The following is a 13,931-nucleotide window of genomic DNA, read 5'->3' as shown; positions in this document are numbered from 1 at the left end:
TTTATCTGGACAATAACTTTATTCTAGATCTGCTGTAAAGCCTGAACAATCTCTGTTACTGTAATCGCCTATTATCACTGTAAAGCTGCTGTGAAACTCTATGGGCCCTATTTTAACGATCTGAAACGCAAGTGTCAAAGCGCAAGTAAGTTTGTGGGCGGATCCCGGCGCTGTTGCTATTTTCCCGGCGGGATAAACGCCTCTCTGGCGCTAATCTAAAAGGGGTTGGTCTGAAGTAGCTTCATTACTCATAGGTGTGGTTTGGGCGTAACGCGAAACAAACCAATAAGAGCTTTATATCACATTCCCTTTAAGAGCATGATGAACGAGGTGCGCTTGTTCCATGGCGTAATACTATTATAACGGCGCATTTACCAGGGGCGCTTCAGAATCGGTCCTCAGGCGAGGAGATCGATGTTCTCGTCAGGCCGTAAAAGAAAGAGAAGTGACATTGGGGAATGGACAAACCCACCCACATTAGCTTCGGTTAAACATGCATATAATAATTTGGGTAAATGTGTAAGCTTTATGCCTATTTTCCCCATCGTCATGGACACAACAATGATCTCCCTCGTGTTTTAATATTTTTCCTTATAATAATGTATAATTTGCAAAAAGTTAAATGCATCTGTGTAGATGAGAGAATCATCTACAGTGTATGCGCGTTGTTCACACTCTGTATTATGGCCAAGCATGCGCGCTTAAAATAGCATCTGAATGTACGCGCAATGCGCCACTGACTTTGGACTGGGTTTTTTCTGGTCAGTGTCGCAGTTGTTTTATAGAACAGCTGAATAGCATGAGGGAAAGTTTGCGCCGGAACACGCCTCCTCTTTGCGCTGAACCGCCCCGGGGAGCGCAAGTGTATTTCTTAGTTAACCGACGTGTGTCTGTGGAGGGAAAAGTCCGCTTTGCGCGGGTGTAAAATAGGAATGAAACATGCGTCAGTGTACAAAGTCATTTGGGCCGGGTGCAAGATAGGGCCCTATATTGTTACAGCCAGTGGTTAAATTGGGCCGGGGCTCTCCGGGGCTCAGCCCCGGCACATAAGCCTGCTCGTTTGCAGTCAGTTGCCTACTGGAAATTATGTCACATACAATTTGATGAAAGTGATGCTTTTGAAAACATATTTCTGACAATAAATGAAAGATTTTTGAAATGGCATGTCTATTTTGTCTCGGCGGAGCTGAGATGAGAAAAATCGGAACACGGCCGTATTTTTGTTCAGCTGCTTAATCTCGTTGTCAGTCGACCATGATCGCGCACCGCTCGCGCATGCGCATCTGACACGGATAAATGTACGCAGCAATAATGAATGTTCCTGGGAGACCGTGGTTGCGCGGGATGTGGATGTTCCAGAAATGTCAAAAAAGTGCCCTGGCCTTGAATGACAAGGTAAGAAAAATAAGACTAAATCAAAATTAAATAACCAGGACTAGGTTGACCATGTGATTTTTCTCAGGAGATGTTTTGAGCATTTTACTTCAGATACCGGATTATCAGCAAACTGCCAAGAGAATTGCTAATTTAACGTTAGCTGGCTACTTAAAATAAACTAGCAATCTATTCAGTCAGCATATTTGTATTTGATCTGTGTGAATTACCATCTCTGTTCGAAATCTGCAATTGCAGTTATTCGCGGAATTATCAACTTTACGTGGGTTGTGTAATGAGGCAACCACTGGAGCCAGAAATCAAAACTTTGCCTTTTTATGTGTGTGTGTGTGTGTGTGTGTGTTGTCGTAGTAAAGAGAGAGAATGGGAGAAGGAAGTTTGTATGAGGTGGACCTGGTCACCACAGACCCAAATCTTCTCAGCTGTTGCTACTGTCATATGCTGCACTGTCTCTCCATGTGGCACATTATGTTTGGCACATTGTATGGGTCACTATATCATAACAAGGTATTACAACGTGTAATCAAGTGATGACTGATTAGCAGTAATGTAAATGCTAAATGTCCTAATACCTGTTGCAAAGTAAATGCTCTTAACCTTGCAGTTTTTCACATATCATGTAATACTCAATTTCTCCATTTCTTTGCACAAAACTCTCCAGAAAGTGCTATTTAATGGTTTATTTTTCAAAAAAAAATTCACGGGGGGGCATGCCCCCGGACCCCCCTAGGGAGAGCACCCCCACATAATAAATCCCAATTTAACCCCTGGTTACAGCACTGTATAAATGAAGGAGATTGGACTTGTCTAAAGATGCTGTACGTAACGGCAGTGCGAGGGACGCATATAAAAGTCCACGTTAGGGTCAGGGTTAGCATTATGAACCCAGTCGGGGCGGATATGATCCGAGTGTCTCCTCATCCTTCACCCGGATCTCAGTCACTGAAGGGTTAATTTGTGTTAGTTAGTCATTAATTAGTAGAGATCATTATAGTTCGCATCAGATCCTTCAGGAAGAGCATTTGACTGGGATTTCACCATATTTTCAATCAGAGAACATCTAACAAAAGCAAGAACACAGTCAGAGTTTTATCATGAACACAAGCGGTTGTTCACCAGCATCCGGTTCTCTCCCAAACGGTGTTCCCAAGCTTTCCCAGTAGAGGCCAGTGACGGACAGAAGCAGAACTCGTTGGGGACTGGAGTTCAGCTGGAAGAGATGGGTTATAGAACTGCATGTTGAGGCCCATATATGTATTAAAACACTGCATGATATCAGAGTTTTCAGTGTGAATGTATTAATTCTAAATAGTGTGTATAAACCCAGTGAAGATTTACATTAAACACTATTTCTGAATGTTCAAAATGTCCAGTGAAAACGTTTGTTTTCATTCCATTCCGTCATTATTCAAATAGAGAATGTTACTTTTAAATGTTCTCGTAATTGTTACTTTAGAATGTTTATTTTGAATGTTCTCTGAACGTTACTTTTGAATGTTCTCTGAACGTTACTTTTGAATGTTCTCTGAATGTTACTTTTGAATGTTCTCTGAACGTTACTTTTGAATGTTCTCTGAACGTTACTTTTGAATGTTCTCTGAATGTTACTTTTGAATGTTCTCTGAACGTTACTTTTGAATGTTCTCTGATTGTTACTTTTTAATGTATATTTTGTATGTTCTCTGAATGTTTATTTTGAATGTTACTTTTGAATGTTCTCTGATTGTTACTTTTGAATATTACTTCTGAATGTTCTGAAACAAGTAACATTTAAAAAACATCAGAGGAACGTCCAACTGAAACATTTCAGAAAATAAATGCTCCATTAACAATGTATAAATAATGTTTTTGTGCTAATGTTGTGAGAACATTATTAAAGACCTGATAAACATTTTATTAATGTGATTAATGAAATAATGTTTGTTCATAACTCTCAGTCCTTGCCAGAACATTCCCTGTTATCTGTTAAGCTAAAAAATAAGAGGATGATGAACAACAGAAACTGCTGCCAACTTCTGGAAGTTTGTGTAAATAGATTCTGGATTAAAGTTTTCTGAAATTCCCCAAGAGGTCACGGGGTTCATGTTGTATTTAAATATCCCCAGCAGATCGTGACTGATATGCAGTTATTCATTTCATTACACTGTAATGATGTTGTTGAATGAAGCGCGTTCAGGGCGTTTCTATGACGTATCACACACACTGTCCGCAGTAAAATAGCCTTTTCTCTCTCACTCACAACCCAAAAACTGTGCAGTGAAGAAGTTCTTCTCTGAGGAGGATCTGTTTTCTCTCTCACTCACAACCCAAAAACTGTGCAGTGAAGAAGTTCTTCTCTGAGGAGGATCTGTTTTCTCTGACAGCTGCAGGTTCACGTTCATCAGCGGGAGCGCGTGATGGTTCCCACGCCGGGATTTAATCCCAGATAGAGTCTGCGTGTTTCCTTGCGGAGTAATGCAGGAGTAACGCATCAGATCCAACTGGAGGAGTAAAGCAGGAGTAACTCGGGAGTAAAGCATCAGATCCAACTGGGTGAATAAATCAGTAGTAACCCAGTACTAAAGCAGGAGTAACCCAGTACTAAAGCAGGAGTAACTCAGGAGTAATGCAGTAGTAAAGCAGGAGTGACACAGGAATAAATCAGGAGTAACACAGGAGTAACACAGGAGTAAAGCAGGAGTAAATCAGGAGTAAAGCATCAGACTGAGGAGTTCGGGATGTTCGTGGCTCTGTGTGCGCTCCTGGTCCTGCGCGCGTCCGTCGCCGCGGATGTGCACGCGCTGAACTGCAGTCACGTGAAGAGTGCGTTCACGGCTCTGGGTTTGAGTCCTGTCAGCGGTTTTCCCGCCGAGGAAACATCAGGTACAAGAGTTTAATCACACAATGTGAGTGAATAAAGGAGACGGGGCAAGTTGTCACAATCTGCATGTCAGTAACTGTCCTCCAGTCAGTGTATGCTGGTTTCACACTGTAACCGCTTTAAATTACTAGAATATAATATTTAATTCTGTCCTCCAGGGGAAGTTTACAGAACCATAATTAACTGTTCCATAACAAGTGAACACAATAAAACATTGTCACTGTACAATGAAAGCTATATGAGGGATTTTCATATATATGATTATATTATGCATTTTCAGTTAGCTATTATATATATACTGGTTTTCATGAATGCTATTGTTTCATAGTCGTTTTGTTGACATTTAACTGAAAAACCTGTAATCATTTGTGACAACTTACCCCGTATAGTGTGGCCTATTGGTGGGAATGTGTGTTAGTTTGTGTAGATGGTCGTTTCCCGCTGTAGTTTATAATATCATATCAACTCTGAGTTTGGCATCTCTATTGTTTAATAATGTGAATTTACTACTCATACTCTACATTATGTTCAACTCTCGTGTTGTTTTACAAAAAGCTGCTGGATTTCAGTTTCAGTCTGTCAGATTTATTTGAGCAGCTGAAAATAACTGAAATACTGAGAAACATAAAGCGATCACTAGATATGGACCAGTAATTGCTAACAAATCATTAAAATCTCTCTCTCTCTCTCTCTCTCTATATATATATATATATATAAACACAATATTTCTGACCCTGCAAACTACAATCCTGTTTGAATCGATGAGACTTACAGGGAATAATGCTATTATTTTGCATATATTAGCTGACTTTCATGCATATCCTGGCCGTTTATATATAAATATGAGCAAGGCCTTTATTCATGACTCATGGCTATAATTGTTGGCTTGTTTTAAAAATAATAATCTCAAGGCTGTCTCCAGTTAAAGCTCCCTATGAACATAATTTTGTCGTTTGTGAGGATTTGGGACTGTAAGAAATGTGTGATGGACTGAAAGTGTCTCTGATGAAGGACCTGAGATTTCTGTGACATTTATTTAGAGTTTACGTGAATGTCACTTACAGTAAAACATTATAATACTTCATAGTGCACTATTTTTGTAAAAATTATAATAGATTATTAAATTGTTAAAGTTTAGACATTCCTTTTGATTATTAAAATTTAAGAAAACCATTCAAATGGAACGTCCTGGTTGCATATGCAACCCACCGTTCCCTGAAGGAGGGAACGGAGGACGTAGTCGACGTCGACTGAATGGGATCACGCCAGGGAGCCTATTGTCTTCGAGTATTATTGAACGAGCCAATACACATTGGCGTGCGAGATCTGCATCTCACACTCCGCCCCGCAGCGCGGGCTAAAATACGGAAGTGGATGCACGCACCATTTGCTTTTCGCTGAGGACCGAGCGTAACTCGGAGTCAGCGGTGGTCCAGCGGTAGTGGCAAGGGGACTACGTCCTCCGTTCCCTCCTTCAGGGAACGTTGGGTTGCATACGCAACCAGGACGTTCCCTTTCAGTCGATAACGTCGGACGTAGTCGACTTCGACTGAATGGGATCACCCTTTGAACACGCCACTAACGCTGCCACCTTCCAGTGCCTAGACAAAAGCCTTCTGATCCTCCCGACGTTTTAGCGGAAGAGGACAGGGCTTAGGCCAGGAAGTCGCTGCTGTTCCACAAGACCCACTCAGTTAGACTTGGTAACACTGGGAAAGCGTGCCCAACATCGGAAGGAAGGGACGCTGCGGAAGCCCAACCAACCCCGAAAACAGGGAGGGGGGGGGGGGGAAATACGCATATGAACTGGGCGGAGGACCGGGCAGTACAACATATGGAGTATCACTGGGGTGGCCCCAGCCTAGAGAGGGGGGAGACAACACCGATTTACAGTGACGGCAGGACTCTGCCAAGGGAAAGACACGGGCTCACCTTGGGGAGCCATATCGTGGAAGAATACACATATGGGGTCGCCGTAGGGACCGCAACATATGGACCCAGCCAAACACGGGTTCCACACTGCATACGAGTGGTAGGCATAACACCGGACGTTCGGCCACGTCCGACGTTGGAGGGGTGCGGAGGAGCTCAACAGGTTCCGGATAAGGGAATTCAACTGGAGCAGAAATGGCGCACGTATCCGGTCCGTAGGAGGGGAATGGCGCAGCAAGCCGATACTGAACCGGGGCTCACGGTGTTACTGGCTTCTATGAGAAGAGAGCACAAGGGAAGCAACCGGTTCGACATGTAGGCTATAGAATCTAGCAAACGTATTAGGTGTCGCACAGCCCGCAGCTCTACAGACATCTGTCAGCGAGGTACCCTGCGCCAACGCCCAAGAAGCGGCAACACTCCTTGTGGAGTGAATGAATGAATGAATGAAATACACTTTATTGTCCCTAAAGGGGAAATTTGTGTTGGACTCAAGGTGTGAGCTCGTAGTCCTGGGGGACAGGGTTCACCTTGGGACTCATACGCCAAGATGATGGCATCCACTATCCAGTGGGCCAACATCTGCTTGGAGACAGCCTTTCCCTTCCGCTGATCTCCGTAACAGATGAAGAGCTGCTCTGAGGTCCTAAAGCTTTGCGTTCTGTCCACGTATAAGCGCAGAGCGCGAACGGGGCAGAGAAAAGCCAGGGCTGGGTCTGCCTCCTCCGGGGGCAGCGCTTGCAGGTTCACCACCTGATCCCGAAAGGGGGTGGTAGGAACCTTGGGCACATATCCAGGCCGGGGTCTCAGGACAACGTGAGAGTTAGCCGGCCTGAATTCCAGGCACGACTCGCTGACCGAGAATGCGTGCAGGTCCCCTACCCTCTTGATGGAGGCCAAAGCAAGCAGGAGGACTGTCTTTTGGGACAGAATTTTTAACTCTGCAACCTGCAAAGGCTCGAAGGGCGGTCTCTGCAGTGCGGTTAGCACCAGAGATAAGTCCCAAGAGGGTATAGAAGGGGGGGCGAGGCGGATTCAATCTCCTCGCTCCCCTCAGGAACCTGACGATCAGATCGTGCTTCCCCAGGGATTTCCCGTCTATTGCATCGTGATGTGCGGCAATAGCGGCAACATACACTTTGAGGGTGGAGGGGGACAGCCGACGCTCCAAAGCCTCTTGCAGGAAAGAAAGCACGGAAATGATCGAACACCTTCGGGGGTCTTCTCTGTGAGAAGCACACCACTCAACGAACAGGTTCCACTTCAGGGAGTAAGCAAGCCTCGTAGAGGGAGCTCTCGCTGAAGTGATGGTATCTACGACTGCCTGTGGTAGATTACCTAGAACCTCCGCGTCCCGTCCAGGGACCACACATGGAGTCTCCAACAGTCTGGACGCGGGGGCCATATGGTGCCCCGTCCCTGAGAGAGCAGGTCCTCTCTCAGAGGAATGGGCCAGGGAGGAGCTGTCGAGAGGAGAAAAAGTTCGGGGAACCAGGTTCGGTTTGGCCAATAAGGGGCAACTAGCAAAACCTGCTCCTCTTCCTCCCTGATTTTGCACAGTAGTTGTGCCATGAGGCTCACTGGGGGAAACGCATACTTGCGGAGGCCCCGGGGCCAGCTGTGAGCCAGTGCATCCGTGCCGAGGGTCCCCTCGGTGCGGGAATAAAACAACTGGCAATGGGACGAGTCCGGAGAGGCAAACAGATCTATCTGTGCTCCCCCGAAGTGGTCCCAAATCAGCTGGACCGCCTGGGGATGGAGTCGCCATTCCCCGGAGGCCAAAATCTGTCGTGAGAGCTCGTCGGCGCCACGATTGAGCAGGCCAGGGATGTGAACGGCACGAAGCGACCTCAGATGCTTCTGACTCCATAGGAGGAGGTGGCGGGCGAGTTGTGACATGCGACGGGAACGTAGACCACCTTGGCGGTTGATGTACGCAACGGTCGCCGTGCTGTCCGTACGGACCAGTACATGCTTGCTGAGCAGCGTCGTCTTGAGGCGTCTCAAAGCAAGGAGCACTGCTAACAACTCGAGGCAGTTGATGTGCCAATGCAGGTGGGACCCCGTCCAGGTGCCAGCTACTGCATGCCCGTTGTACGTGGCCCCCCAGCCGGTGTTGGAGGCGTCTGTGGAAACCACAGCATGCCTGGACACTTGTTCTAGGGACACACCGGCCCGGAGAAATGAAAGGTCCGACCACGGGCTGAGGGTTTGGAGGCAGGCCGGGGTGATTTTTACACGGAGCATGCCTCTCTGCGAAGCTCTCCACCACGGGACTCGGTCGCGAAGCCAGTGCTGGAGTGGTCTCATATGAAGCAGGCCGAGCGGCGTAACTGCGGCTGCGGCTGCCATATGCCCCAGGAGCCTCTGAAATTGTTTCAGATAAACCACTGTACTGCTCTTGATGAGATTCAGGCAGTTCAGCACCGACCGGGCGCGATTCTCTGTGAGGCGCGCCGTGTGTTGGACCGAGTCCAGCTCCAAACCGAGAAAAGAGATCCTCTGCACGGGGGCGAGTTTGCTCTTCTCCCAGTTGACCTGAAGACCCAACTGGCTGATGTGCTGGAGCAGCAAATCCCTGTGTTCGCATAACTGCTCCCGAGACTGCGCTAGTATGAGCCAGTCGTCGAGATAGTTGAGAATGCGAATGCCACGCTTTCTCATGGGAGCGAGGGCTACCTCTGCGAGCTTCGTAAAGACACGGGGTGACAGGGCCAGCCCGAAGGGTAGGACTTTGTACTGATACACCTGACCCTCGAACGCGAAACGCAGAAATGGCCTGTGTCGCGGCAGGATGGAGACATGAAAGTACGCGTCCTTCAGGTCTATCGCTGCAAACCAATCTTGGGGAAGGACACATTGGAAGATGCGTTTCTGCATTAGCATTCTGAACGGGAGCTTGTGGAGGGCCCGGTTCAGGACTCGCAGGTCCAAGATTGGTCGTAACCCACCACCTTTCTTGGGTACAATGAAGTACGGGCTGTAAAAGCCGGTCTTCATCTCGGCTACAGACACCGGCCTTCGCCAGCAGGACAGCGATCTCCGCGCGCATGACAGGAGCAGATTTGCTCGACACCTAAGTGTGGCGAATGCCACTGTACCTGGGCGGACTCCGGCGGAACTGAATCGTGTAGCCGAGCCTGATGGTACGGAGGAGCCAGCTGGACGGGTTGGAGAGCACCTTCCAGGCCTCGACAAACCGGACCAGGGGGACCAGAGGCACCACAGGCACACCCGGGGTGGGGCAGCGAGGTGGAGGACAGGGACTCGGCTCGGAAGGCCCGTGGGCGGCCCGAAGCGGGGTCTGAGTGAGCCGTGCTGCACTTACCTGACTCCACGGGGCAACAAAGGATGGGTGAGAAGGCGGATGACCGGGTCCTCGAACGCATCGTGTTGCTGGCTGGCGAACAAGAGGGGGCTGGGGGGAGCAAGGCTGTTCCACAGGGTCGCAAACCGCCAGCCTCGCCCTCTTGGGACCCAGGGACGGAGAAATTCGCTCTTTCGACAATTTGGGTACCACTGGACTCCGGAGAGCCAATGGTGGAACGGTGACCATCTGAAGAGCTAGTCCCCCCATCCCTGGGTGGCCTGTCTCAGGAATGCTTCTGACAGTCGCCCCCTGGCTGGGCAGTGACTGAGACAGACCGGGCGGCCTGCCTGCTGCTGGTTCTACGCTGGGGCCTGGGTGAAGGCTGTTGCGGAGACCCTGCGGAACCGGAGGCAGCGGCAGGGGGACGCCCTCGGCGACGAACGGGCGGAGGGACTATCACCGGCGGCAGGGTGGAGGCAACAGCGGGCCGCCGGGATAGGGTGTGTCGGGGAGCCTCCGTCCGAACCTGGGTGGCAGAGAACTGTTGGGCGCAGCTCTCCGCCACGTCGCCGAACAACCCAACCTGGGAAATTGGGGAGTCCAGGAACCGAACCTTGTCCGCATCCGCCATCTCAACCAGGCTGAGCCAACGATGGCGTTCCTGGACCACCAAGGTGGACATCGCTAGACCGACCGCACATGCCGCGACACTCGTTGCCTGGAGGGTGAGGTCAACGGCAGTGCAGAGCTCACTCATGAGCGCCCGGTCTAAAGTACCCTCGTGCATGTCTCTGAGTGTCTTGGCCTGGTAGACCTGCAACAACGCCAAGGCATGCAAAGAGGAAGCGGCTTGCACGCAAGCTCTGTAAGCTCTGACCGCCAATCCTGACGCGAACTCACAGGCCCGCGAGGGGAAACAAGGATCCCCCATCCAGGATGCAGCGGCCGTTGGACATAAGTGAGTCGCAACAGACCGCTCCAATGGAGGGATAGCCTCATAACCCTTCACCGCTCCTCCGACAAGGGTAGTGAGGGAGGAAGAACTACTTAAGTCGTTTTCAGCAGTAAAAGGTGCCGTCCACGACCAAGTAAGCTCTTCATGCACTTCGGGGAAGAAGGGCACTGGGGCGGCGGGCTGAGAACCAGCACGGCCCGCCCCGAGATACCAATCATCCAACCGAGACTGAACAGGACACGGTGGAGGGTTCCACTCGAGCCCGACAGCCTCGGCGGCCCGTTTCAGCATAGCTGACAATTCTGGATCCGGCTCGGGCAACATTGAACTCCCAGAGGGAGACAACGCAGCCGAGTCGTCATCTCCAGAAGTCAGCTCACCCTCCGATGCTGCAATCGACGTCCTGTCCTCCAGGGGAGCCCCGAGTGAAACCGCTGGCCGACCCATTACAGATGGACCAGCGGACAACACCGGAGGCTCCAATGGCAGCAGTGGAAGGGAGGGGTGAGGAGCCCACAGGGAATGGTTACCGGGCGGGACATCCAACACTACCCTCCGGTCACCCATCCCACACAGCACCCGTGCAGGGTGGGGCGTGGTAATGGGGACTCTCTCTCCGCGAACGAAGGCGAGTCTCGCCCTCAACACTGCGACAGTCATGTTCCCACAGTGAAAACATGAGCTGTCCACAAAAGCTGCCTCAGCGTGCTGTAAGCCCAAACACGTGATACAACAATTGTGACCATCAGAGAGAGACAGGGAACGACCGCACCCAGAAACGCACGGGCGGAATGACATCTTGAAAAAGACGCAAACGCACCCGTGTTGCTCTTTTAGGAAGTGAAAAACTCTCACCAGTGCCGGAGCACACAGGGGAATGACCGCGGCAACACCAACACAGGAATGGTGCACCCTGTGTCAGTGAAGCACTCACTTTCTCGCCCTCAACCGACCGTCAGACAAACAAACACAAACAGAAACTTGGTTGCTGTGAGAACAGCAGTTGAGAGCTTGAAGCTCGCGATCACCGCTGCACTCGCGCTGCAAACACCGACACCAGGAGAGACTTCCCAAAGAAGCGCCGACACACTCGCTCGTTGTACAACAACACTCTTCAGATCCAGACATGAAGCTCGGCTCCGAAGCGAAAGGCAAATGGTGCGTGCATCCACTTCCGTATTTATACCCGCGCTGCGGGGCGGTGTGTGAGATGCAGATCTCGCACGCCAATGTGTATTGGCTCATTCAATAATACTCGAAGACAATAGGCTCCCTGGCGTTTTCCCATTCAGTCGACGTCGACTACGTCCGACGTTATCGACTGAAAGGGAACCCAGAAAAATAAAACGGCTAAAACGGTTAAACTTAATACATTGTTACAATTTCAACCTGTAATTTCAACCTGTTCAACCTGTTACAATTTCAACCTGTTCAACAAGCTTTTTGATGATTAAAATTTACTTTAACCATTAAAATTGAATCTAGAAAAATGGAATTTGTGAAATGAAACTGTATTTCCTCAGTGATGTGGATGCAACATCTGCTGTCCTCATTATATTTCAATAGTAAAGTTTGTTTATTTAGTTCGCAATATTATTGCTTTAATTGCCATATGTTAGAAATCATCTTTGTTTTTGCTGATAAGAGGCCAGAGATCTCAATTCTGTTCAATTCGAGTTTATTTCTACAGCGCTTTTCACATTTCATATTGTTTCAAAGCAGCTTTCGGTGTTACAGTGTTCAGTTACAGTAACGTTTATATTATAAACACCTATAATATAGTTCATATGACAGTATTATAAACAGGTATAATATAGTTCACATGACAGTATTATAAACACCTGTAATATAGTTCATATGACAGTATTATAAACAGGTATAATATAGTTATTGCTATATTTTTCTCTTCTGCTCATCTAAGCTGCGTTCATTTGATCAAAAATACAGTAAAATAGTGCAATATTATTCCAATGTAAATCAGCTGTTTTCTATGTGAATATCTAGTAAAGTGTAATTTATTCCTGTGATCAAAGCTGAATTTTCAGCATCATTACTCCAGTCTTCAGTGTCACATGATCCTTCATAAATCACTGTAATATGATGATTTGATGATCAAGAAACATTTATGATTTTCAGAATTCTTTGATGAATAGAAAATTCAAAATAACAGCATTTAGAGTTCAAGATGGCGCCGAGTATGGCTGCTGCGTTGCGAGCTCCGTCACAACATGGTAGTTTTTTGTTTGTTCTGTTTACAGTTCTTTTGTTTTTTGTCTCGGATGTTGTCTGTCTTATTCAGTACGACATACAAACACTTTTGGACATTGGTTCCGCAATCGAACACCGAAAACCGGACTTTCATTTCTTCAGTGATGCCCCGCTGTTTACAAACACGGCAGCGGAGCCCTTTGTCTGGGCAGCTTGGCCGCGGAAACGCAGCCGGAGAAGGGGAAGAAGAGCCGGCGTTCTCGTCAGAGTAAGACGGCGTGCAAATCGACCCCCGCTTCCCAGTATTCTGCTAGCAAACGTTCAGTCTCTAGACAACAAGCTCTGTGAGTTGAGAGCGCGGATCTCTTTCCAACGGGAGACGAGGGACTGCTGCATTATCTGCCTTACAGAAACTTGGATGTCTGCTGAGATTCCAGACTCGGCCATCGAAACCGCGGGGTTCTCAGTGCACCGAGCGGATAGAGTTAAAGACCTCTCAGGTAAAAGCAGAGGTGGGGGTGTATGTTTTATGATCAACAAATCCTGGTGTGATCAGAGGCACGTACATTCTATCAAGTCTTTCTGCTCTCCTGATCTGGAATTTCTCATGCTTCTGTGTCGACCATTCTGGCTACCGAGGGAATTCACAGCGGTCATTATCACGGCTGTGTACATTCCCCCACAAGCCGACACAGACCGGGCACTAAAGGAACTGTATGGGGAAATAAGCGAGCAGGAAACCGCGCACCCTGAGGCCGCGTTCATTGTGTCCGGGGACTTTAACAAAGCCAACTTCAAGAAAATAGCACCTAAATACCACCAACACATAAACTTTAACACACGAGGGGACCGGGTTTTGGATCATTGCTACTCCCCTTTCCGGGATGGCTACAAATCCCTCCCCCGCCCACCTTTTGGCAAATCGGATCACTCTTCCGTTCTCCTTCTGCCCGCTTACAGGCAGAAACTGAAACAGGAAACACCCGCCCTCAAAACGATCCAGTGCTGGTCGGACCAATCAGACTCTATGCTTCAGGACTGTTTTGATCACGCGGACTGGGAGATGTTCCGGTCGGCCTCTGATGACGACATCGAGGCTTATGCTGACAGCGTAACATGTTTCATCAGGAAGTGCGTAGAAGACGTTGTTCCGATCAAAACAATACGGATTTACCCGAACCAGAAACCATGGATTAATGGCGATGTTCGTGCAGCACTCAACGCGCGGACCTCCGCTTTTAACTCCGGGAGTGCGGAGGAGCAAAAACAAG

At 48.5% G+C, this 13,931-nt stretch overlaps 1 protein-coding gene across 1 annotated transcript in view; it reads left to right on the top strand.

Annotated features, from left to right (window-relative positions):
• Positions 1-3,628: 3,628 nt before the first annotated feature.
• gpc6b (glypican 6b) overlaps positions 3,629-13,931 on the top strand; it is a 41,366-nt gene continuing 31,063 nt past the window's right edge. The window contains exon 1 of the mRNA XM_077237488.1: positions 3,629-4,257. Coding sequence (XP_077093603.1) covers positions 4,113-4,257 — 145 coding nt within the window. The 5' untranslated portion in view covers positions 3,629-4,112. The remainder of the gene's footprint in view (positions 4,258-13,931) is intronic.

This window comes from Siphateles boraxobius, unplaced genomic scaffold, assembly GCF_051911475.1.
Source record: "Siphateles boraxobius isolate OS27281-9 unplaced genomic scaffold, OSU_SipBor_1 201, whole genome shotgun sequence".
Taxonomy (NCBI): domain Eukaryota; kingdom Metazoa; phylum Chordata; class Actinopteri; order Cypriniformes; family Leuciscidae; genus Siphateles; species Siphateles boraxobius.
The sequence above is the reverse complement of the archived record's forward strand: the minus strand, read 5'-3'. Positions and strand labels throughout refer to the sequence as shown.